The 27801-nt window shown below is 43.0% G+C and overlaps 1 protein-coding gene across 4 annotated transcripts in view; it reads right to left on the reverse strand.

Moving 5' to 3' along the window:
- Positions 1-27801, reverse strand: part of GSK3B (glycogen synthase kinase 3 beta) — a 264258-nt gene that overhangs the window by 173227 nt on the left and 63230 nt on the right. For all 4 annotated transcript variants that reach the window (XM_074974595.1, XM_074974579.1, XM_074974570.1 and 1 more), the window contains exon 2: positions 10871-11064. In XM_074974595.1, coding sequence (XP_074830696.1) covers positions 10871-11064 — 194 coding nt within the window. The remainder of the gene's footprint in view (positions 1-10870; positions 11065-27801) is intronic.

Below are 27801 nucleotides of genomic sequence, written 5' to 3' on the forward strand. Positions count from 1 at the left end.
TGGGGGTTGGGGTGTAGGGTCTGGCCAGGAGCTAGAATGAGGGAGGGGAATCAGGGTTGGGGCAGGAGGTTTGAGTGTGGAGTGCTCACCTGGGAAGCTCCCATTTGGTGCAAGGGGTGCAGGTGGGAATGGGGGGGGCGCGTGCAGGAGCTCCTGTTTGGTGCTCAGGGTGGGAGTGGGAATGTGGGGGGGTGCAAGAGTCAGGGCATGGGATGTGGGGGGGCTGGGGATGTGTGAGGAGGGTGCAGGAGTCAGGGCAGAGGGCTGGGGGCATGTGTGGGGGGTGCTGGAGTAAGGGCTGGGTGTGTGTGAGGGGGGTGCAGGGGTCAGGGCAGGGGGCTGGTGTGTGTGTGAGGGGGGGTGCGGGGTCAGAGCAGAGGGCTGGGGGTGTGGGCTAGGGTCCTGGGGTTGCTCCCAGCCCCCCTGCCCAGAGCGGCTCACGACAGTGGGCTGGAGGGGATATGCCCTGATTCCACCTCCCTTCCCCATGGCCCCGTCCCCACCTCTTCTCGGCCTCCCCCCTGGAGCAGCCTCCCTGCAGCTCCACTTCTCCCCCTCCCCCGCAAGGGCCATCAGCTGACCGGCAGCAGGGAGGGAGAGGAGGAGGGGCAGGAACCCAGCACACTGGGGGAAGAGGAGGGGGAGGGGGGAGCTTGCCTGCCCTGCAGCAGGAGCTGGCAGGAGCAAGCTTCTTCACCCTGCCCCCTTGGAAACTCTGCATTATGTCTTTAATCTGCTGGCAGGAAGAACTGTCTACATCCCAAGCAACAAGACTAGTAGAAAAAAATGGAGAGACAGAACTATGAAGTCATCTGGTTCACTCCGTCATATCAGGCTGACTTCTCTGCAACAGGGAATGCAGTTCCTAGAAACCCAGCAGATTTTAAAAATGCATAAATTCCATCTGTCGTCCATGTTAAACAGCTGAGAACGATGGACAAATTCATCCACATAGAATGAGAAAGGTCTGCAAGTGCTTGAAACCTGTTCTTTAACTGCAGAAATAAGGCTTTCTGTATTTCAAGGGACTTCAGCTTGTCAATATCATAGCATCTATGTCCCTTGTTTGGTGGACCCACACTTCTCAGTTTTAGCTTGACGGAGGCTGTCACAAGGTGGTGGTCGCTACCAACATCTGCCCCCCTTCTCACTTTCACATCTGTCAGTGAGCGTCGCCATTTGCCATTGATCATGATATGATCAATCTGGTTTTCATCTCTGCCATTTGGAGAACATCATGTCAGCTTGTGAATTTCACAAATAGGGTTCATGACTAGGTCATTCATATTACAGAAATCAACAAGCTTTTCTCCGTTTTCATTCATGGTGCCACACCCATGTCTTTCCATTGCTCTGTCGTTGTTTGTGTTGTCCTCACCAACCTTGGCATTCAGGTCTCCCATGATGATAGTCAGAAGAGTACCACGCCACGACCTAACTCCGCTTGTAGTGCAAGGTAGAATTTGTCCTTTTCTTCTTCATCACTGTCATCTGTCAGAGCATAGCACTGAATCAGGGTGATATTATGTTTCCCTTTCAGTCTGGCTCTCATAAGAGAGAGACAATCTTCTCATCCCTTAAAGACCTGGACTTCGCAGATGATGTCGCTCTCCTATCACATACTGTGACAGGGTCAAGCCAGATGGCTACAGGACAGTGAGTGTAAGGTAACAGGGAAGGTTCCAGAACAATCAGGAACTTTCTGGAAACAATTAAGGCAGACAGGCTGATTAGAACACCTGCAGCCAATCAAGAAACTGCTAGAATCAATTAAGGCAGGCTAATCAGGGCACCTGGGTTTAAAAAGGAGCTCACTTCCGTTTGTGGTGTGCGTGTGAGGAGCTGGGAGCAAGAGGCACTAGGAGCTGAGAGTTAGAAGGCGTACTGCTGGAGGACTGAGGAGTACAAGCATTATCAGACACCAGGAGGAAGGTCCTGTGGTGAGGATAAAGAAAGCGTTGGGAGGAGGCCATGGGGAAGTAGACAGCTGCATTCCACAGGGCCCTGGGCTGGAACCCGGAGTAGAGGGCAGGCCTGGGTTTCCCCCAAACCTCCCAACTCCTGATCAGACACAGGAGGAGTTGATCTGGACTGTGGGTTCACGAAAACGGCCAAACTGAGGGCTGCTGTGAATCTAAGAGGCGAGCAAATCCTCCAATAAGCGCAAGACCCAACAAGGTAGAGGAGGAACATTGTTACAATACCCAACACCATATAAAAGAAAAAACAACTCAATTCAACGCATTCAGCCAGCAAATTGGACTGAAAATCAACCAGATCAATCAGACAGATATCATGACTTTAATATTGCTTCACCAACACCAGTATGGGTAGAGGATTATATTCTTACCAATGTAGAAACATTCGCATAGTTGGGCAGCACTTATCAGCCAGGATGGTGGAACAAGCCAGGACATCCAGAACAAAACCAATAAAGCCAGGAACACCTTCAAGAGCTTAAATACAGTCCGGAAATCATCTAAATACAACACCAAAACTAAACTCAAGATTTATCAGAGTTGCGTACTTTCAACTTATAGTGCAGAATGCTGGGAAATGAGAAAGTATGATATGTCCAAACTGTCTTCATTCCATACAACTTGCCTCAGAAAAATCCTCCGTATTTTTTGGCCCAGAACAATCTCAAACCAAGATTTATTGACACAGTGCAGCCAAGAGGATCTGAGCACCATCATTGCCAGGAGGCACTGGAGATGGATTGGTCATGTGCTTCGGATGGAAACTGATTCCATCACCAGAGCAGCAATAAGATGGACACCTGAAGGCAAGCGAAAACGAGGCCGCCCGAAAACAACCTGGTGAAGACCTGTGGAAGCCGAGCTGAAAAACCTGGAGCACAGCTGGGGAACCATTGAAAGACTTGCCAGAAACAGACAGGAGTGGAGGAGCTTCGTCACTGCCCTAAACGCCAGAGGTGTAATAGGAACATGAGGAGGAGGAAGAGGAGAAGAATGAGAAAGAGGCCAGGGATGACACTGGGAGGAATTCCAGATAAACCTATTTCAAAGACTCAGTCCACAACAGGGACTAAGAGCCACCATCCTTCTGGAAGTGAAAGGTATCAATAAGTCTGATTAGACAGAGGAGACCATTCTTTAAGTGTGCAGATAGTGGCAGCCATAAATCACAAAAGGGAAGAAAACCTTTTAATGCAGTGAGCTGCTAACACAATAGAAAGAGAAATTGGGGAAATTTTTCAAAGCTGCCTAAATGACTTAGGAGCTTAAGTGGATGGAATTTAAGTTTGTAAGTGCCTACAACCAGTTCTACTCTCAAAAGTTAAGTTAATCCAACTATGTCGCTCAGGGGTGTGAAAATCCACAACTCAAGCGATGTAGTTAGACCGACCTATCCCCCGGTGTAGAAGAGTTTAGGTCAAAAGAAAAATTCAAAACTGAATGTGGTGCACCCCCATTCCATGGTAAGAATTCTTCTGCTGACCTAGCTACTGCCTCTCAGGGTGGTGGATTAACTACAACTACAAGAGAACCCCTCCTATCACTGTAGTGAGTGTCTACACTGAAGCATTACAGCAGTGCAGTTGCAGCTGTGCTGCTGGAGCTTTTCAAGTGTAAACAAGCCCTAAGTCTCATTTGCAAGAGTGATTTAGGTGCTTTTGAAAATTTTACCCATCACCACATATATCATTCTTCACAATTTGCAATCATCAAAGTAGCTGTAATGAAATTAACACAAACAATGGATGCTGACCGTTTTGAAGAGGTCCTTTTATATTTAGCAGTTTGATATGTACCAGGCAGGATTTGGAGAGGAGCAGGCTTTTTTTTGAGAAACATTTGAGACAGCTTACAAAAGTGCACCCACCCCCGAGAAAGGCAGGCAAGCTGAATGATCAAAATGCTTATCTTACCTTCTGGTTGCTTTATTATGCTATAATATTCAGCTATTCAAAAAGACATTTTACAAATGCAAAAAGGCATAGGCATAGAGACAGCAACTACTTCCCATTTCATGGGAACAGCAAGATAGCAAGTTGTTTAGTGCATGCACTGCTCAATGATTATACCAGCTGTATTTTCATAAGTTCATTCTTCTGGCTGAGGAAACTTCAAATTAACATTAATATTTTACAGCAGTTGTAAAACCACACACAAAACCCAATAAAGTATGCTGGGATACTTTGGCTGTCAGTTCCTGAAACTGAATCGTCCAAGGTGAAAGCTGCAATTTAATCCTGGGGGAATTCTGTACCACTGCATGTGTGCAGAATTCATTTCCCCTACAGATTTCTTTGCTTCCCTGTTTTTTTCCATGGGAAAGCAAAGGGAAGACGCAAGAGCAGTCACACACCACTCCCTAGTAGCGCAGGTACAATGTTTCAGGCACCCAAAGCAGCCGGCAGAGAGGTAAATCACCACAGGGCTGGAGACACCCCAGCCAGCGGCTCCTACCCTGAGCCGGGATCAGCTGCTAGTCCCAGCTAGGCTGGAGGCAGGAAAGGACAGAGCTTCCTCTTCCCCTGCAAGGAGTAGCTGGGGCTGTGTCAGACCCACCCCAGCTACCTTCCCCAGCTGCAGAAAGCTCAGCATCCTCCTCTGCTTCCTGCCCCAATCACTCCTCAGCTGCGGTGGGGGGATGGGGGAGGACAACACACTGTATGGGTAGCTGCTCCCCCATCCTCCCAACCCCTGTTCATCCAGACTTTCCATACCCAGACACCCCTGCCACGCCTCACCCTGTACACCAAGAACATCCGTAGCACTCCATATCCGAACCCCACCCCACTGAACCTCAACCAGTGCATCTAGAACCCCCCTGCCTCCAGACCCCCTGCCTCCAGACCCCCACCTACACCCCAGACCACCCCCCACTGAGCTCCCTGCACTCAAACCCCCATCCTATCGAGCCCCACCCCCAACACCAAACTGAGCCCCCACATCCAGACACCCATGCCACTGACCCACCACTAGCTGCATCCAGATCCCCAGCCCACCAAGCCCCACTCCTCCAGCACCCAGATTCCCCCGCTGAGACCCCACACCCAGACCCCTCCACTGAGCACCAACCACCTTCACCTGGAAGCCCCGGCAGAGTCCCATTTCCCCTGCACCTGGAATCCCCACAATGAGCCTCTGTGCATCCAGATCCCCCCACACCTAGACCTCCCACACTGAGCTGCCTGCACCCAGATTTGCCCACACAGAACCCTCTCACCCCACACCTGGATCCCCCCACACTGAGCCCCTTCACACTTGGATCCTGCCTGGTTGATCCTGCCTGCCCCACGCCTGGTGCAGAGGGGCAAGGCTCTAGGATGTTTCTGAGGCAGGCCCAGCCCTTGTGCTGTGTCAGGGTCTGGTGCAGCCTCTCCGCTGAGTCCGTCCACCAGGGGTGAGGGTGGGGGTGGCTGCAGAGTGATCTCCCACCTTTGTGCAGCCACCCTGGAGCCTCTTCATTTATTTACTGACAAATAAAACTTGCAGAATTTTAAAATATTGTGCACAGAATTTCTAATTTTTTGTTGCAGAATGCCCTCAGGAGTAAAGGGTCCTCAACTATGGAACATGCGCACACTGGTGGGCAGCCAGAGCTACAGTTTTGCACTCTGACACCATAAAAAAATTCCACTTATTTAATTCAGGTTTTTTAATTACCATTGCCATCAGGCACGGGGCTAAAATCTCATTCTGAGTCACTTACTGGTGATTCATTTGTTGATTTGAAACTGAATGTGTAGCATCCACATTCCATGATAATAGGTACTTTTTAACTAATACACACACACACACAGAGGTATCTAAGTTTTCCCCCATTTGAGCTCCACATCTGCAGCTTCCCAGAGGCTTGACACCAAATCTAACTTACCTGAATACAAAATAGAACACAGCCACATTCACTGTTAAGATGGAGATGGCCTGCAGACTACAGATTCCAATACAGGCAGTCCTTGGACTTGCGACACAATTGGTTCCTGAAAATTGCGTCGTAAGTCGAACCATCGTAACTCAGAACCGCAATCCACTCCATTGTGGGACCAAGCATCGTAAAGTTGAAACCAATTGTCATAAGTCGAATCAGGGTGTCAATTCAGAAATGTCGTAAGTAGCATTCATCAGAAGTCGAATGTTGTAAAGTCAAAGATTGCCTGTATGCACCTTGACATGAATGGTTACAGTCACTACTGGTAGTCAATTGGGAGATTATGCTAGAAGCTGATTTATTCATATCTGGAAAAGTTCTTAAAAATATACGTAGGAATATGAATAGTTTTCCTCTGGAATGTCCATTATTTGTACCAATGTATCAATTAACATTTTACTGCATTTCTCAAAGAAACAGAGAGAAACATGACTGATACATGGTCTGTGAACATAAATCCTCAGAATAATAATCACAAGCTAATAAAAATATAGTTTCACTTAAAATTTAGACTAGCAAAATGAAAATCACATAAATTAGGCTGCACTAGTTAAGAAGCTACATGTAAAACAGGTATGGATGAAAATACATGTAAAAACTAAGACAAGTTGACAAATGTATTTGTAAACTTTCTGAATTTGTTTCCTACAGACTACTATTCCTATGTGCCAACGGCATTCAACCAGGCTAGTCACCACTCAAAGTACTGACGGAACCAGCAACATGGGAATGATTCCGCTAAATTTGGGGTGCTCACACTTTGCTCAACTAAGAACTGCATGGGTAACCCTTAATTTACATGAACTGAAGTGACTGCCGTCATCCTTATCTTTAACGTGGAGACGAGGCCCACAGAGACATCGGATCCTAGCATGTTGTGCTCTGACTTGATCACAAGAGCCAGGAACACTGCACAACAGAATTTAAATCTCCTTGATCAGTACATTCATATTAAAAAGGTGAAGGAAATTAGAGACTGCATTACAGAATTCAGTGGAATTATTCATTTGGAAAGTTGTCCTTTGTACACCCGGTGATAAACAACATCACTGCATTAGTTCATTATTTCTCTACATGACCAGTTAACACTGGGTGTTCAATTCCGCAATAAAGAAAAATCTTTAAAATGTAGAAGTAGTCAATATATGCTTCCCTGACAATTTTAACCATGGAGCTTTCTATAGGACATCTCAGCTGCCAAGTTAAACTACTCATGTGCCAGAGTTGTCAATATATGGCCTTTCTCATGCTTAAACAATGTAGTGCTGCTGCTTCAGTTACAGGATGCATGGAGACCCAAAATGGATGGAAGGTTAAAAAAAAAAAGGGTTTTCCATACTTCCTAGAACAAACTGGACAGATCAGCTTAAGAAGAACCATGTGCTGGCCTGGCAATTCCAACTACAGCTACTAACTTCCAGGTTAAACTTAACACGAAAGGTAGCATTTCTCAACTTCCTGTTCTCCACAGACCCACACATGGAAATGCACACAAAACTTGCCAATCTTCTCAATGTGTTTTTCCCCCTACGTATACCCTTCCTTCCACACTTGAGAATATGACACTGGAAACTCCCTTCCGAATAGCACCCTCAGCATCAGTACTGTTGTTTCTCATTGGAAATATCTCATATTTTTGGAATGAAATGGATCTTAGACCTAATAAGCTGCGTATTTTAAGTCTAATGGCTTCTTTTTTTAAAAATAAAATAAAATACATATAAACACACACACACATATATATAAAGGAGGACGCAATAAAGGATTTATCAAATTACAGGTATCTACAGGTTGAACCTGACAGGCTAGGCGTACTACCCACAGAAGGCAAACAGCTGAAGCTACCTGAGTCCTGTTTACACTAGTACTTCCTGAGTTACCACCACCAGCAGAGCCATACCAGTAATAGTGAAATCGTGGCAGATTTCCAAGGAAATCTAGCATACAAAAGACTTGAGCTTGAGCCCTTCTTCCTAAGTCAGCAATGCTGGGGATGCAACAGCCCAAACAACAGAGGAAAGGAGAGTCTCCAATGCTCCTTTTATGCCTTCCAGCTGACTCAGAAGCATGGCTGACAGGTTTTAAAGGACACTGAACCTAACCATTGGCCTTAGCCACATTCTTTGGTCAGAAGGATGATCAAGTTCAATTCCAGAATCAGATATGGAATTTACAGACAGTGATATACATGTGCATGTGTACAAGCACACTTTCCCCCCAAAATAAAAGCCATGGCACCTCAAGAGCAGCAGTGGTGCTTGATGCCCTTGCTTCTTGGGTGGTCAGTGTGATTTAGCCTTCAGTTTCATATATTAAACTACACTCTGAGTGTGTCTATCCAATAGGGCTAGCAAAATTGCACACCTTGTTCAGCTGACAGTGTGCTTGGTGCTGTACAAGATAAAGGAAAGACTTGGGTCCCATCCTAGGGAACTTACCATTACCGCTACCTAGCCAGGATATATTAGGCCTTTGCAAACTGGACATATATACTGCTGATACACATCTTGCCTAACCAATTACCTAGGAGCCAATAAAGAGGAGGATAATAATATTATGTTCACTTCAAGTGAGCAATCCTGCTGAAATCAGGAGCCTTTCCTGAATGAATAGGGAAAACACAGGTAATACAGATGTTAATTTCAAAGCTACAATTTATTTTCTCTTAATTGCTTAAAGGAAGTTGAAAAGTTAGAAGCTATAACCTAGGAACATTGCTGCGCTGCATCACTGTTACTGAAGGAGTAACAGCTGCCTATATTTAAGTGCATCACACAACCACCCATGCTGATTTATAAAGGAAAGATGAGATCACTTAACTCTTACCACTGCTAATGTCTTAAGAGTTTGACCCCCAGAAACTAGCATTCTGGGCCAAATTCTGACTTTTAAGCCCAGTGAAACTCCAGTAAAGTCCATGGGAATGCACAAGCTGTAACGAAGTAAAGAATTTAGTCCTATGTACTACCTTGCATCTTACAATTATGACATTAGCAGTGGTAATAGTTTACTAGCCTCCCTTGAAAATGCACAAAGAGGATTGTAATACCTCTCTCTCAAAACAGACTAGCTCCACCATTTACCTAATCCCCATCCATAGAATTCTCTCTTCATTGCCCTCACAATACACAGGCATGCCTTCCCAGGCCAGCCATTACCACGTGTGTAAAAGGTTCAGGAATGGCACTCTGGTAGACAGAAGAACAATGCAAAAAGTTACACGTCTGGTTTCTCACTCAGAAGAGTTAAAATAAAATGCTTTAAATGAGTGCAAGATTCCTTATAAAGATATATCCTTCTACCTCCTTTTCTGTGTGCTTGCCTGTCTCTGCCTACTCAGTGCCATTCAGGTTTGCTGATGCCATTACTGATGATAACCAGGTTGCAAGGCCTGAGGAAGAGCATGTATGTGAGCTCTGGTAAAGCAGTCCATGAGAGTGATGTCATCATGCTAGGACAGGAAACCAGAAGTACAACCACCAACAATAAAAATGACTATACACAAAGTGCTGCCAAATGCACAAAGTAAGCAAACTGGAAAAAAACAAGACAGACTGGGTTGGGGGGAATCAATCTGAGGTGTTACTACTTGTTACAAATAGGTGTCCAACTTTAAGATGAAAATTTGATTTTCAAATTGACCATCTCTCTTTAACTTGCATCTTTTGCTTACATTTGGTCTTGTAATCCTGTCCTTATATACCAGGGATCGGCAACATTTGGCATGCGACCCACCAGGGTAAGCCCCCTGGCGGGCCGGGCCAGTTTGTTTACCTGCCGCGTCCACAGATTCGGCCAATCGCAGCTCCCACTGGCCGCGGTTCGCCGCTCCAAGCCAAAGGGGGCTGCGGGAAGCAGCGGCCAGCACATCCCTCGGCCCGCGCCGCTTCCTACAGCCCCCTTTGGCCTGGAGCGGCGAACCGCAGCCAGTGGGACGCAGAGGCGGCAGGTAAACAAACTGGCCCGGCCCGCCAGGGGGCTTACCAACGCCAAAGGTTGCTGATCCCTGCTATATACCATCTCTAGGTGCTCCTAATGTCCAGCAACACTGGCCTCAAGATGCTGTACCTGGGCTCTGAGGGCCACGAGCTGCTTGCACTAGGTGCAGACATACACCACTTGACCACAAAGCAAGTACTCTGTGCAATTAAGACCACCTGAAAAGAGCTCTGTAGCTTGAAAGCCTGTCTCTTTCACCAACAGAAGTTGGTCAAATAAAAGATATTACCTCACCCACCTTATCCCTCTGATATTGTGGGACCAACACAGCTGCAATACTTGGAACAATACACTGAGTGGCACCTCTCCTGATTAATCCACTGCTCACCTTCGCCCTCCATAGTTAGGGAGCATTTAAAGGGAGTAGAGATAGATTAACTTTGTGTGTTTTCTTATTATTAATATTGAGGTTTAGATAGAATAAGTAATTAAATATAGATGTCTAATTTCCCTTGGCGCCTAACTCCCACTGAGTCCCAATTCCCATGTGCTCATTCTGTCTACTTCCTTCTCACTTGGTGTGGGGCATCTCTCACTGCTTGAGAAGGGCCTTCCACACAGCCTAGCTCTGTAGATATAGCTATCTAGAACAAAGCTCGACGGCCTTTGCCATCCCCATCCTCTCCCACTTGCTTATTTACTAATGATCAGGGCAGTCTTCTCATATCAAAAAATAATACTTTTAACAAAGAGCTTTTTCCCTATTTCCCCTGGTTAATTGTTTGCTACTGGAACCCAACCTGAGACCACAAATACTTTGATACAAGAAATGTAACTAATACCTTCAAATCAGGACTTCAAACTTCTTCCTATGCACAAAGCAAAATAATTATTTATGATAGTGATTCAAGTTGCAATATTAAGTATATGTACACCAATGAAAAGCAAGTCACCAAAGAACCTGCAATCAGAAAGAGTAGAAATACAGATATATTTTTAAAGAACAACCTAGGTTTCATATAAATCTCACCTTAAATCTTTTGTCCTGAAGAACTTTCTTAATGGCCACAAGCTCTCCTGAATCGCAGAGTTTGGCTTGATACACAACACCAAAAGATCCATTTCCAATAACCTTGGTGTCTGTATAACTAACTTCTTGCGGTCGATCCGGACCCTGTCCAGGAGTTGCCACCACTGTAGTCACTTTGCTGCCATCTTTGTCTCCTGGAAAAGCAGAGAACATTGAGTTAAAATACGTGTGTGAGTGAGACTATCAGACAGACTATCACTGAAGATGGTTCAAAAGTGAGTAAAGTTACTAATTTAACTCATATTTAGTGAGATAGAAATTGGTACTCTGGTACATCTAACTTCTTCCATGCAATAGAGTTTGTTATTTATATTGCTGAAACAAATATCAATCCACTTCCCAATATTTTACTGTAATTACCACAACCAAACTGCCAATTTAACCAGTAGAGCAAGAATTCTTTCCTTCAAACATATATGTCTAGCTACAAAACAACAACTTTGGAAGTGCTTGTCACAACTCCATAGTTAAGGCTACAAGCAGCAATCCATTAAGAGCCTAAAATCTTGTCTATACTGCGGAGTTCAGCCCTCAGCACCCAGACACCAGTTTAGCTGCACCAGTGTAACCCCACTACCACAGACAGACAAAAGCCACTTTAGCCACAGTTTGCACCATTGCTGCTCAACTCCGTTTGAAACCAGGTTGAGCTGCATCTATACAAACTAGAATTTATCACAACTTGACCTGCCTACACTAGGCATTTGCACTGCTTCACTTACACTGGTGGCTAGCTACTAATGACCATAACCGAGATAAATTCGCACACTTTTAATAGGAACAAGCTAGCCCTACACATTTTGTAGTCATTTTAGTTTAAGAAAAATAATTTTTATGGAGTTTCAGACTTTTAGGATATATGTTTAAAGTGATTAATTTTTCAAATCCACAAGATCTGTTATGATTCTTTGATTCCCTTCCCTCAGAAACTGCATCATTTCTAAAACACATAAATGTACATACTCACGCATAACATGTATTAGAAAAATGTTTTTTAAATAGTAAAGTTATTTATAGTGTTCATAGTTATTGGATTACTGTCAGCAAAGCTGTGTGTAAAAGTTTACACATTGGTTTACACTCTTCAAACGTTCAGCTCTAACATCAAATGCATAAACACATAACCGTCTCAGTTATGAGTCAGTTTCTTTAAACTCCCAGAAGACACTGAAGTGGTGAATAATCCTCTATCCCTACCCTTAGCTCCCTGTGTTCTGGAAAGCTGCTAACTCTCAAGGGTCTCTGAGCTATCTGGTTATTCCCTTCAGTTCTTGCTATCTTACAAATGCTCCTAACTCTACAGGATACCCTAACTCCCCTTCTTTATAAGGTAGTGAGAGCTAAGAGGGAGGGACAATCTAGTAGCTCCAGGACCCAAGCAGTAAGCATGACCCTTTTAAAATGTGAGTTTGAAAAGTCCATTCACCTGTGGCAGTAACAATCTCTTCTAGGAAAGTACCACTAATTTCTGCAGAATATAGCTTTCTTTTTTTACGGCTACTACTGAGAACCCTGTGACCAGCAGCAGCCAAACATACAGAATCAGGTCAACATCACTGTCTTGGGAATGAATGTTCTTTCTCCCTTTCAGCAGTCAGAAGGGGCAGGAACACACAAGGGGTTTCAAAATGATCAGCTCACCTACTAGCCAGAGGCTAGAAGAGATGGAACCACTAAGCAAAATCTTCAGACAGCACCTGTGTTCCCTCTAAGCTACGTGGTTGCACAGCTGCCCAGCAGTTAATCAAGTGGCACGCACTTCATTAGCAGAGACGCGCACATCCGGCAGCATGTGTTCAGGTGCCCCTCCCACCGCTGCTTTGCGGCCACATTGCTCCTGCTCTCTGCCTCGGAGCCCTGGCCAATGGCTCCCGGACACTCCTGCTTGCTGTGCCGGGGGGAGGGGGGGGGCGGCGGGGCAGCACTGATGTCAGGGTGTCCCCCTCGCCCGCCTCCTCCCTGCTCACGTTCACCCATCTCCACAGAGCTGGGGGAGGGGACAGGGCTCAGGAGCAGGAGAACTGATGCAGTCTGAGGTCTGAACAAGCCTTCCAGTGGTGAGTGAGTGCCTTAACAAGACAGCGCACAGACTCTCAGACTTCCCCAGCAGCCAGCGCGCACACACGCACGGAGTCTCTCTCTCGCTCACACGCACTCACCCCTACCTCCCAACACATACTTGTTGTTGTTGTTACTTCTTGGTACTTCCTGCAATGCACATATATTCTCTGTAATTTTATTGTTTCAAAGTGTGTTATTTTAGTTTTTTGACTGGTCTATGCATTTCATAATTTTTATTTCTCTCTTATGCTTAAATTTAATTCTTTGAGTAGTGAGTTCTAAAATGCCTAACCTGCCCTGACTGGAGTAATTATCGCTATGTTAACTTTTTAAAAATATATATTATATCCAGGTTTTTTGTTTCTACTGGTGATGCACACCCGCACATTATCTCGATATTGGTGCACATAACAAAATTCGTTCTGCCCTTGGATGGAAAAAATTTAGAGGGAACATTGGACAGCACCCTGGTATTAATTCCAGTTTTCTTCTTTTCCCAACAGCTGAAGGTGAGTTGGGGAGCCCCTTGATTTCTCACTTGGGCATCACCCCTGGACAGTGGAACCACTGATTTAGTTTAATCTTGCAACTATTAGATGTATGGTACATTTTTCAAATTCATGAAGGATGGATGGATGAGTTAAAAAAAGAACCCACTAGCACAAATGTGGTAGGCACTTCACTAGAGATACCTAGAAGACAGGTCCCTACCCTAAGGAGCTTGCAAGAAGTAGGGGAGGAACTAGAAAAGGAAAAATATAATTGAGATGTTAGAATACATTTGGAAAAAGAAAACAGATAAAAGGGTGCAGAGAGTCAGAAAAGAGGAAGCAGATGATGGAGAACAAGGGCTCGTCCACATGGGGGTATAAATCGGATTGCTTTGATCTGCCTTATTTAACATGCAACACACAAGCTGCACTAATAGCGTGCACCTGGGATGGCTGTGCTCTTTCAGTTCGCATCCAAATTGTACGGCGGTGGCTTGAGACATACTAAATGCATGGCATTCTCTGGGGATATCCTATGGTCCTTTGCCTCACTGCTGAGCAGTTTGCATACTGAGATTTTTTTCACTGGGTATTGTGGGATGCATAGCAGAAGCCAGGTGGGTTCAGATTTTTTAAAAATCCCATGTTTCCACCATCTCCAAAGCATACTTCCTTTCTGGTGCCATTTTGAATTGCTAGTGCCATTTTTGAATTGCTATCAGCAGTATGGACCAACAATGCTCCACATCACTTTGCTGGCAACTGCAACCTTTTGTGAGATATGTGCTGAACTAACCCTGGACTTGCAGTGGCAGTATACCAATGTGTGGTGCCCCATGCTAGTGGAGAAGGGAGTTGCCAGTGCCAGCTGGAAGCTGACCACCCCTGAATTTTAGTAGTCTGCAACAAGCCAAGTCATTTGAGGCCATCCCAACTAGACATACAAAATGATGGGGTCTAAATTAGCTGTGACCATTCAAGAAAGAGATCTTGGAGTCATTGTGGATAGTTCTCTGAAAACATCCACTCAATGTGCAGCAGCAGTCAAAAAGGCAAACAGAATGTTGGGAATCATTAAGAAAGGGATAGATAAGACAGAAAACATCATATTGCCTCTATATAAATCCATGGTATGCCCACATCTTGATTACTGCATGCAGATGTGGTCACCCTACCTCAAAAAAAGATATACTAGAATTGGAAAAGGTTCAGAAAAGGGCAACAACAATGATTAGGAGTATGGAACGGCTACCATATGAGGACAGAATAAGAAGACTGGGACTTTTCAGCTTGAAAAAAAGATGACTAAGGGGGAATATGATAGAGGTCTATAAAATCATGACTGGTGTGGAGAAAGTAAATAAGGAAGTGTTATTTACTCCTCATAACACAAGAACTAGGGGCCACCAAATGAAATTAATAGGCAGCAGGTTTAAAACAAACAAAAGTATGTTTTCACACAACGCAGTCAGCCTGTGGAACTCCTTGCCAGAGGATGCTGTGAATGCCAAGACTATAACAGGGTTCAAAAAAGAACTAGATAAATTCATGGAGAATAGGTCCACCAATGGCGATTAGTCAGGGTGGGCAGGGATGGTGTCCCTAGCCTCTGTTTACCAGAAGCTGGGAAGGGGCAACAGGGGATGGATCACTTGAGGATTACCTGTTCTGTTCATTCCGTCTTCCGACAGTGGCCAATGCCAGGTTCCCAAGACAGGATACTGGGCTAGATGGACCTTTGGTCTGACCCAGTATGGCCATTCTTATGAAAGAGGACTCCAGAATTCATAATAAATGCAGAGTCCGTGAGCTATAATGAAATGTGTCACAGTGCACTTAATCTGGCTTTAAAACTCCCATGTACCCAAGGCCTAGGAGATTTCCAGTAATAGATCATGGGGTAAGGAAAAAGAAAAAATGGAATGAAGCAAGGAAGGGAAAGAATATAATAAAAATGAGAGTTAAGTCACTTTTCAAAAAATTAATGAACAGAATGCTGATTGACAATATGCCATCAAATACAATACAATCACCACACAGTTTTTCTTTTAAAGCGAAGGGGGGGAGGGGGGACACACAAGTACTTTTCACTCTGGCTAGTAGACTGAAGTCCTCAGGTTAGGGTTTATCTGGTAAATTTTTCAAACTTTGCTATTAAAGTTTTGGAGTAGAAGGGAACTGTTTTACAGACAGGCCAGTTAAACTCTGAAGCATTTAAATTTTAGAGGTTGAAAGCAAAGTGAGCAGGATTTAAAGAAAGCTGCCAGGAGACCTGTCCAAATGCCTCTTCTCAGAGCTGGAGCTCGCTCTGCCAGCAGAAACTCTCCTGGGGCACTCCTTCACCAAATATCTGGGCAACAAAAGCTGTAATATAGAGTATTACCCACAGGCCCTTGGCTACCTGGCTAACCCCCCACAGAGCTGATAGGTTCTAGTACCTGACCCTATTCAGCTCCTTGAAATTCTCCTTGGACTACAAGAAATCTAACTCATAATTGTACCCACTGAGTGCTTAAAAATGTAAGCACTGAAGTATTTAGTTAGCTCAGCTAAGAGCTATTGTGCCTCTACCAGCTTATATTTTAAAGAGATCCAATGCAGCCTAGACTCCTTTTTCCATGTGTTTCTTTTTATAAAAACCTAGGAATTTCCTCCATAAAAACTTTGTAAATCCCTAGTTAAAGTAGTTCCACTGGTTAATCTACAAATGCATAGTAAGAACTTTACAGTTAACAAACACTAAGGATTAGTAAAGTATGGACATGACCAGTACAAGTAATTATAAACATCCCACTATGAGTGTTGCCTACCTTTAAAAATTCACCTTACACATTTCACAACCTTGACTCTGACCATAATACATATTTACAAACTTAATATATACACATTTATTTATACTGTGATAGCACCAGGAGTCCACAATGCACTAGCCACTGTACTAATCGTATAAGTTACATAGCTAAATACATACATATTAGTTGAACAGGACATGCAGAACCATACAATATTTGTATGTGTGTCTTAGTTAGGGCCTGAGCAGCAAGATTTGACTGTTTGCACTTGCCAGCCAATCAGCCTTTAAACAGAGTTTACCTAAAACATCTGGCAAATATTGGTTTTAAACCCAGCATAGATGGGACGCTACTGAGGAGGGAATGGCTTTTAAAAGGACTAATTCTTCTCTGAAGGCTTCACCACTATGTGTGAGTTGTGACTTGTAGTAGTGAAACCCACAAGCATTGTACCAAACTTGGACTTAATGAGAAACTAAGTACTTTATTTTGTACATCTCTTAGCACTTACGTCAGCAAAACTTTTGTCGGTCAGGGGTGTGAAAAAAAAAAACAAACAACAACAACCCTGACTGACATAAATTTTGCCAGCATAAGCGCTCGTGGGCACAGCGATATGTGAGCGAGAGACATTCTCCCACCAACATAGCTACCGCCACTCTTTGAGCTGGTTTTAAAAAGTCAGCAGGAGAGCTCTCTCCCGTCAGCATAACACGGGTACATGAGCACTCGTACAGCAGCACAGCTCTGTTGCTGTAAGTTTGTATGTGTAGACATGGCCTCAGTGTTATACTCATTGGTCCCTGGGAAGCATTTGACCTAGAAGCACACAATACATCTTCTGAAAATCTAAAGAAAGGGCCAAAACTCCATAATACTAAGCAATCTTCAAAGCATCTCTCTCACCCAGGCAAAGAGTCCACAACAGTGTGAAAGAGGCTGGTTTCTAGTAGACTGAAGTGCTGGTGGCAGTATGGCCCATCTTTATTGTAACTATGAGAGACTGCACAACTCCCTCAGTCATAAAATCGAACTTCACCTAAGCAAACAGCCTTTTTAATATTCAGAACATTTGCATGGACGGGAAACTGGTACCGCTCTATGTTTATAATACTTTGCACTTCTGCTGCACTTTTCATCTTAAGCCCTCAAAGGACTTCTCAGTGACGTTGTAAGGTTTAGTACCTATGAAGTATTACACAAAGTCTACTGATGCAGAGGTTATTCCAAAAGTCAAATGCAGAACTGGAAACAGAATCTAGGAGTCCTAACTGTCAACTGCTCTGATCTTTACTCCTCTCTCCCTACGTTTCAGTCACTAACATTAATGTATCCTGCTTTCAAGGTACTGACTGCAGGTATCGTCTTCAGGTATCTCCTCCTGGGGAAAGAAAACACACTACACTAACAAGCTATAGCTCTATTAAATGCTATTTCAATCCATAAATCCATTTTGCAATGTGTCCTGATGAGAACTTGAGACTTATTTTACCATTTAATCTCTACCAGAGTTCTCTATCAAGACCCTTTCGAGCTGAATATTAACCCAACTTCACACATACATAAAAGCTAATGTATTTGAGTACCTGCTCTGTTTTACAAGTCATGTAAATTGAGATAGCCAAATATTGACAGTTACTCCAGTGAAACATTTCTGAGTTTTAGGAACAAAAGACAAGCTTCTAGGAAACTTACATTTTTTTCAAATGCTTCTCCAGATGAGAAACTAGGTTCTAGCTACTGGTGAAAGGCATTTCCTCACATCAGTACTGCAGCTGCAGATTTCTAATCAATCAGAATTAAGAACTGAAAGATATTCTGATGGTGTCTAACCAAGGTAAATTTGTCCGTCAAGATAAAATTCCATTCGGGTTAAAGAGTCTATGAAAACATTTATTTGATTGTTTGTCAGACTCCTCTCCCATAAACTCTACTGAATGACTCTGGAAAAAATCCAGAACTGTTTGCCTTATGTTCCTTCAGCTGTTCAGCTCCTGACCAAGCAATTTCACTGTTCTTCATGTACTGATAGCTAGTTCACCACAGCTCTTTACCACCTTCAACTGTGTGTAAGTGTGCCTCCTCTTTTCTACACTGAAAGGCAAAAGTGAGAGAAACCAGCAGGTTCTCTCCTCCTGTTCTCTTCCTACTTTGTCTCCTCTGAACTCTGTGTGCTACTCTGAAGCATGACAAGCAGAGGAGTTTGTAAACAGACACTTGACGGCTTCACTTACTTCCCCTTTCATTCCACCCGTATTTCAATTCCCTTACATAGACACACACTGGCTCTGTCCCCTCTGTACTCAGACAAGCTGCTTATCTGTCCTAAAAGAAAACCTCACGCAACCCCACATTGCACCATCTCTGTGGCATGCACACACTTAGTTCTTGTCTGGATTAGAAATCCCATGCCTGGATAGGTCCCTTTCCAATTCTCTTGAATCCTACTTAAGTCCCTCCCGATGAGCAACAGGACAGAACAAGGAATAATGGTCTCAAGTTGCAGTGGGGGAGGTTTAGGTTGGATAGTAGGAAAAACTTTTTCACTAGGAGGGTGGTGAAGCACTGGAATGGGTTACCTAGGGAAGTGGTGGAATCTCCTTCCTTGAGGTTTTTAAGGTTAGGTTTGACAAAGCCCTGGCTGGGATGATTTAGCTGGGGATTGGTCCTGCTTTGAGCAGGGGGTTGGGACTAGATGACCTCCTGAGGTCCCTTCCAAGCCTGATATTCTATGAAAACAACCTTTTCATGTCACAAGCACTTCTGTACAATTCAGCTCAATTGCTTACACTTGCAGATGTTTCTAATTTTGGTTCATTTGATCAAGCATTAGTCAATGTTTCAGAAGAAGAATTACAGATGTAACATTTAACTCAAATACCTTGAGGTATATTTTTGTTTGCTTTTATTGCTTTTGATCTGCAAGATGCAGTCTCTGGAGGGACAGCTCCTCAAAGCACACTGGGGAGATTTTCAAAAGCACCTCAGTGATTGCCATTGACTTTCAAGAGGACTTTTGCTCTTAAGTCACCTACACAATCTGGAAGACTACTCTTGCTCTGCCTCTCCATCCCCCAGAGCAACGGTGGAGGTGAGGAGGCAGACCGCCCTGGTACTCTGCTACGTTTCGACAAAAAAAAATTGTTGACTCTCATAGATTTGGCAGAACAATTTGCTCGGCGAAATTGGCATTTTCCGATGAAACAGTTTCAGTGGAAAATTTCTGAGCAGCTGTAGTGCTTATTCACTTTTCTTGAATGTAGTGGCAAATATAGGGGAAGGATGCACTAGGGCTAGAAGTTACTGTCAATAATTGCTGATGTAGAAAACTAAGATACCAAAAAACACGTTCCTCCCAAAATGTGGGCAGAAAAGGAGATACTCCTTCCTCCAGCACCAAAATCCTAATAATGTCTCCTAGATGCCAAAAGCCAAACACAGAATTCCAATGCCTTTGTAGGCTGCCAAAGCTGCTTCTAAGCCCTCAACACCTCTAGCAACTTGACAACTTCTAAAGAGTAGTGTTATGCATTTTCAATACAAAAATCTACAATACACAGAAAACTGAAAACCTGGGGGCTGCCTAAAATAAATTTCATGTAGAAATAAACACCACAATTATATTCTTAAAATCAGCTATAGTATCTCACAGAGTAAGGGGCAGTGGATCAAGAAGACAGAAACTCGTGATGACTTTAATAAGCAAGCAGCTCAACTGATTTTTGTGGTGTTTAAGTCTTTTCTCAATCACTATATGCCATAGGAAGTAACAGTAAGTACGTGGGTTGCCACATAATAATGAGTTAAACTGCGGGTAAGTAGATACTTGCCTCTTATCTGCCATACTCATTAAAATCAACATGCGGCACTTTTCTTCTGTCCTATAAATTGAGCAGCTGAAAATACCCGTCAAAAGATCATCCAGAAGTAGGTCCAGGGAATCTATTAGTGTGTCTGTTCTAGTCATTCCACTCAGTGCCGGAGTTCAGTTAGCCTCTTCAGTCATATAATTTACTCTTTGCAGGTTTAGTACTAGCAATATTGTTTGGGAAAGACAGGGGGAAGGGGAAGGGTTTGTGTGTGTAGGTATAGCAACACTCTCATAATAAATTATTTAAATATCCACTCCCCAGTCACAATAAGGCTTAACTTCAGAACACTGTCTGCCTTTTTAGCATACAGATTGCCTTATTTTACACAGTTCAGAAGCAATGATCAAGAGAAAAAACACAACAGAACACCCACGATACAGTTCAGTCAGTTTTCTCCATCCTTCCCAGCATCAAAAAGTTTACTCTGAACCATCTCACAGAAAATGAATGCCCTAGAATGGAAAGTGTGGGCAGAAGTTTTGCCTAGCTAGTTTATCCATCTGTCACTTAGCAGGAAAGACTTACTTCCTCAGCAGGCTGTATTATTGAGCAACAAGCAAATGCTTATCCTTTTCTGAAACTTCTACTTAGCACTTGCACCAACCTCCTCTGGTAACCACAAACAGCACATTTTGAGGACTCTCTTAGAGAAGGCAACTCATAACAGAAGTTAATGCATATCCTAGATATTTGTAGTATCACTGCAAACATAGACCAGCATAACTAATTCCCAGGCAAAAAGCTTTGCTGACCTGCAGCTAAGGTTAAAAAAACTATTACTTCAAGAAGTAACCATAAAAAGAGAACGTACTTTACTGACGAAATAAACAAACATTCACCTAAGAATTTAAAGTTACAGTTCTACTTCAGAAAATACAGACAGGTAAAATTAACATACACACACCAGCTCAGTCTATGTAGCACTATAAGCAACCAACACTACATCCTTTGTAGAGAATACACACATACAATTTGTGGGGAATACTGAAAATGTTAGCCACAGCTTTGTTTGTATATGTAACTGTTTTTGTCTATGTATCTAGACTAAATTATTATTTATTTGTATTATCATAACACCTAAGAGTCCCAGTCATGACCCAGGATCCCACTGTGCTAGGCGCTGTACAAACACAGAACAAAAAGATGTCCTTGTCCTGAACACTACTGGGATGCTTTGTCATCATCCCACTAGCCATTGCTTTTTCCTTACAAGTGCCATTGTTTCACAATCTGTGTAATAAGACCTGTATAACTGATACAGGGAATATTTGGGAATAGAGTGGAATGAGTAACCAGCATACTGAAGGCAATCAGGAGTTAGATAAGTATTCCTTACTCGGGGCCAGATATCAATGTCCAACACTAAGCTAAGGAGTCTGTGCAGCTATTGTATAATTAAGAGTAAAATATTCTAGTTGTGTTACTAATGAGACTAACTAATGTGCATTTTGCATAGAGAGAGATCGTCTAAAATTTTTTGGCTGTTCTCAGGCAGCGTTACAGGGCAGAGTTAAAATTGTTGGGGTGACAGAATAATTTCTCAATTTATTTTTTTCTAATTAAAAGTGAAACATTATTTGTGTTACCATAGCACCTAGGAGTCCCAGTTATGAACCAGAACCACATTGCGCTAGGTGCTGTACAGACAGAACAAAAAGACAGACTGTAAGCTCTTTGGGGCATGGACTAAGTATAAAACAAGAGACAACAAACAGCTAGAGAGAGAGACGGGAGTACAAGGAAACAATGAGACGATATTGGTCAGCACAATACGCTGTGGTTTCAGCACACCTTGGCCTAACCCTTAACTTTGTAGCTTTCTAAAACACAACTGTTAGCTGGGAAATTTAACATTCCACATGGTCCTGTCAAGAAGTCCTGGACTTGCTTCCAGAGAGGAAGGATGTCCAGTCTGATCTTTCCATTAAACACTGGAGGCTATCAGAGCAAATGGAGAAGAGATACTCTCAGGAACCTTTTTGATACCACATCAAAGCTAAGGAGCTACAGCAAAACTAGAAGAATACCCAAGACAATGACTGGGGCTTTAGTAATGAGTTAGGTATATGTGCATTCTATGAAGAGCTGGACAGTCATCTACATTTGACCTAACTACATCGCACAGAGCATAAAATTTTTCATAGCCCCGAGAGATGTAGTTAGGTCAACCTAAATTTTAGGTGTTGACCAGGTCTTAGCAAAAGGACCTATTCTTTCAGATGAGACAGCATTTTAGGAGCTGGATTCACCAGCCTTTCATTATTGTTACAATTATCATGTATCATTAGTAAAGTCATTGGGCAAAGATTTCAAAAATATCTAAATTACTTAGGAGCCCATCCCCCATTTTCAAGTGATTTAGGCACTTAGGAGTCAATGTCCTTGAAAGTCATAACACTTGAGCTCCTAAGTTATTTTTGAAAATGGAACATAAGCCCTAAGGCACTTAGGTATTTTCAAAAATCTCTCTCGTATAGACTAGTTATACCACTCCAGTAAAATTGATGTAACTACACAGGGATAACATGGGGAGTTGTACTAGCGTAACTGTATTACTTTAAATTCACACCTTAACTTACACATGTATAATTTTCTTGAGCAGACATGTCCTTAGATGCTTTCGAAAACATTACTAATCATCTTTTTCTGATAGTGCTACAACATCCAATTGAGCAAGATTTCTTCCAATTTATTAGGGCCAATAAATTAACATAGTTCAACTGCAGAAGACATTTCCAAATATTCTAGGATGGTATGCAATGTTTATTATAATACAAACATAAGCACACACAGCAGAACCATTACCTCCCCACTGAAAAGGGGGAACACAAATATGGAGCCGACACACATCCCTTTTTCTATGCCACTGCGAAGGAATTCCTGTATGGTTGGCTATGGAGGATCATTTCAGGTTCATGGTTTGTCTCCTGTATCAGTGATAAATGATTCCCTAGATCTTGGCATTCTGGGTGGATGTGCGCTGCTGCCATGGATAGAAAGCAGCAAGAATCCTTTTCGGGGAAAAAACCTGCTTTGCTCTCCCCAGATGACAAACTCCGTCACAGTTTAGCAAGCGCTGAGAAAAGGTTTAGCTCTTTCACCTTAGTCTCCCTGGACTCAGAAAACAAACTAAAACCTCCTGATCCTTTGAACCCCTGGCAGAGCAAATGGAACTCAATGGGTGAAAGTTTAGCAGCATGAGTCCTTCCTAGCCTAAAAGGAGTCAGCCACGTTGGGGAAGTTTCAAGCCAATAAGTGATCATTATCTCTCCCACCCCCCCGAACCAAACTTTCCAATGCAGCAAGGAATAAAGAAATAGTGATGTTGCTGTAATGAAGGGGTGGGTCTTTTAGTTTAATGATTCCTAACGATTGGCCCCATCTATTTTTAATCTTATTTCACTTGCTGATACTGGAAAATTATTCCCCTGCCCTTCCCCAAGTAACTCCTGATTTAAAAGATCAATAGGGAGCAGCAGTTCTCACAAACCTCTTATCACTAAACAAAGATGAATCCAATAAATGGTGAGTTTATAGAGGTTTTTTTAATAATTCCAAGTACTTAAGAATGCACCATTATCACTAAAATACCTAGGCACTAAACCATACTTAATAATGGAAACCCAGACCTTTAAATACAGAACTGGAATGGTAACATAACGAAATAATATCATTAATCATATCAATGCCACTGTGCCTAATGGAATCAGGACAACACATTCTGCTTCTAAAAACTAGCTAATAAAGGTGCACCACCCAGAGTAGAACCTTGCATGAAACTTTAAATTTTAAAGAACAGAAATATTTCTATCAGTTTAAGATAACTCATTCTCATACCACCCACAAAACATTTCTTTGAAGACGCCAAAATTGGGTAACTGTACAGGTGCATGAAAAACAAAATGACAATAAACAAGAAAAAAACTAGCCTACCTAGCAAGAAACAACATCTATAGTGCAAATTTATTAGTTTTATAATTTTCAGTGTGCTAATTTAACATTTTTTAGAAACAGATTATTTTAAATGGCAACCTGACACAGCATCTAATGTAGATTTTAAAAGTCTGAAATAAATTAGAGGTAAGGCAACTCATGGTAGAGATTTTTGGGTGAAATGGAGTTAGATTTCCTCCTGTGAAACGAAAAGGAGGAAAAAGAAGAATGGTGAATACTTTATATCTGCTTTCCCTTTACACGCTGAACTATCATCACAGAGGTAACCACATCAATCCAGAGCAATGCAATTTTACCTGCAAAGTTAAACTGAAAAATCCTTCACAGCAAGAAACTCTGTAATGAAATGGAAGTAGCAGAGATTAGCCAGGGATCCCACCATTCAAAACCATTCCACTTGTGTGATAGTGTTTTATTCTTTATGGGTCCTTAAACTGCACTCATCACTATAATATCCTAGCACTTTACAATAGTGCATTAAGCAATGTAACTAACACCTGCAGATATTATGGACAGACCTTATCCATCACGGACAATTTTTAAATCAAGATTGGATGTTTTTCTAAAAGATCTTCTCTAGGAATAAATTTGCAGAAGTTCTATGGCCTGTGTAATACCGGAGGTCAGACTAGTTAATCACAATGGTCCATTCTGGCCTTGGAATCTATGAATCTAGCACGCCTATGCCAGGCTGCTGCCAGACACACACTGTCAGACTTAGCAAGCCTGTCATCACCAGGTCAATCAGCCTTGATGGTTCCTACATGCTGCATAAAAATTAGCACCCAATGTTTGCCTATGTGTTTTTCTACTCTGCCCACTGACAGAAGGATAAACAGACCTCAAGACTACGGAACAACCCTAACTCCCTGTTCCAAAGGCTTCCATATTTGCAGATTATGCTCCTCAATATATTTAAGCACCCTAAGGGTGATGAGTAAGGCTACGTTTATGTCACGGAGGTAACGGAATCCCTGTCTTCTAGAGACCTCCCTGACATTTTAGGCTGCGGGACTGGAGCTGGCAGCTAGCGGGGCCCCAGCAGGGTTCCAGCAACAGGTGACAGCACCATCAGAGGGCCCCTGTAAAGTTCCAGCCACAGGCGACAGACTCACGGGGTGGGGAGGACACACATGCTTTGGGCGAGCGGCTGGGGGTGTCCTGTTTTGTCTTTGGGAAATATGGTCACTCTGCAGCTCCCACTTGCTGTGGGTGAAGGGAGGGGGCGCCCCCTGCAGCTTCCAGCTGCCGTGGGCGGAGGGGGAACCCCGCAGCTCCCAGCCACCACAGTGACAGGGGAAACCATGGAGTCATAGTACCAAAAGTCACAAACAGGTTGTGGTTTCTGTGATTTTTTGTTTATTGCCCATGACCTGTCCATGACTTTTACTAAAAATAACCATTGAAAAATCTTAGCCTTAGTGATGAGCAATACCTGGGTACTCACATAAGAAATCCCCAAGAAGGCTGCAGAGTCCTTTACAAAAAAAAAAATATCACACAGCCTGCTTTCTCCCGTGGGGTTCATGTCCCCATGAAACTTAGCGCATCAGCTACTGGAGAAGGGATGGAGAACAAGCTTAAGAACAATTTGCTACCACACTAAAATAAGCCTCAAACTAATATGGACCTCTCACTGTTACCTGACAATCACTTCCAGGAACTGAGGAGGCTTCTCTACCTTTGAAATGGAGCCTATAGCACTATAGCAAGGGAGCCTAATCCTCTTGGCATAGACTTTTGCAGTGTTGACTAACTTGCCTGGCTTTAAAGCCAAAGGAGACCTGCTTGTCCCTTCTCAGGGACTGGGTTTGTAAAGCCTCCTGGTGAGGTAACAGCCTTCTTGCCTGCACAGATTCAGTGTGAAGGCCCTAAACATTAGCCAGAAATTCAGGAATGAGCTTCATTAAGACAGAACAAACCCTGGGAACATATATCTGCCTTCGGAAACATGGAAGAGCACACACAAAACTTAAATCCACCTTTCCAGTCCAGAACCTTAGAGGCCTGTTTGGCATGATCAAGAACATCAAAGGACCCTGGATCCAGTCTAAAAAAAAGTACACAATGACAAAGTTATTTACCACTAGTCAGTAATTCTATTTAACAAGAGTTAGAGTTTTAGATAAAAACATATGTGAAATTGCTCTGGGCATGGAGGGGTGGTCCCTACACCTGCCTCTAGCCAGGATACAGATGAAACTATAGTAACTGGAGCCACTTAGCTCTTTTAAACCCTAAACTCCGAACACCTGGTACCAGGAGAGGGTGCTCATATAGCTCCAACAAGTACTACTACAAAAGTTTTTTTTTTCCTCCTGCTGATAACAGCCCACCTTAATTGATTAATCTCGTTATAGTTGGTATGGCAACACCCATTTTTTCATGTTCTCTGTGTATATACACATCTCTTCCTACTGTATTTTCCACTGCATGAATCTGATGAAGTGGGTTTTAGCCCACAAAAGCTTATGCCCAAATAAATTTGTTGATCTCTAAGGTGCCACAAGTCCTCCTTTTCTTTTTGCTTTCCAGAAGGCTCTCAAGTGGATACAATCCACAAGCGGGAATACACACATCCCATTTTAAAGAATAATTTGGCACTGCACCACATTCCAAGCCAATTTTTCATCAGACAAGATGAAATTAAGTGCTGAATCACATTTTTCCTTTAGATGGGGTGGTTCAATATACATGTACTTAATGAGTCATTTGTAGCAAATGCCAGCAACACGGTTGAGCCCCAGAAACATGCAGCCATCACCTCAGTTTCCAGCCTGAAAACTTTGCTGGAGCACCAGAACACAGCTGTTGTAGTGCCAAATAAAGAATGCATGACTACATTTCAATTTGCAAAGGTACATGTCCTGCTGTCCATTATTTTCGCTTGAGTAATAACGTGGACAATTTCAAAGGATTAAAAAAAGGCCAGTTCAAGCAGATATGCAATTTGCTACTGCCATTTATATGTATTGCTAGGATTCAACCAGTGACTCAGTTAAGAGTCATCCCAGAAACATGAGCAATGCCAGCGCAGCACCATATTCTGTTAACATGCCCAGTGGCAACAAGGCAACACCCATCCCCCATATGTTTGCCCACTCTATAATGGCATTATATGCAACAGTGAGGCATGAGGACTGCAGCCACAGCAGCCAATGCTTGAATGTATTTTGTAAACAGAACAGTAGGAGATGTACCACATAGCTATGTCTCTTCTCCTTAGTGGCTTTAATATAGGACAGGGAGGTGGGCTGCAGAAGGATGGAAGGGGTAAAGAGCTTTGTTCCTCATTATCCAGGGAACGGTTTTTTACTTCAGAATTTATGTAAATGTAATCCAGATGCTATAGTGAAGTTCACAACCAGAAGAAAACATTCTTGTGGATTTAGGCAGAACAAATTCAATAGAAAGTTAAATTATGCATCCATTTGCACGGCGTTATACATGGCCTTGTGCATAATTTGGGTCTAATATGCTTCATGCTGCAGTACTGGATATGGGCGATGAAGGCTGCATGACTACCTTCATTTTAACCCAGTTTTCACCTTCAGAGTTTTCAAAACCTTTGCTTTTGGGCATGCTCTGTTTCAGCCTGTCAGTTTTGTTTCAATATTTTTGATACCTGACTTATATGTTAACAAACCCCCTAATATAAAAGACGTAGGGATCTCACAGACTCCCACTTGATATTATAAAAG

Source organism: Natator depressus, chromosome 1 (assembly GCF_965152275.1).
Source record: "Natator depressus isolate rNatDep1 chromosome 1, rNatDep2.hap1, whole genome shotgun sequence".
Classification (NCBI taxonomy): Eukaryota; Metazoa; Chordata; order Testudines; family Cheloniidae; genus Natator; species Natator depressus.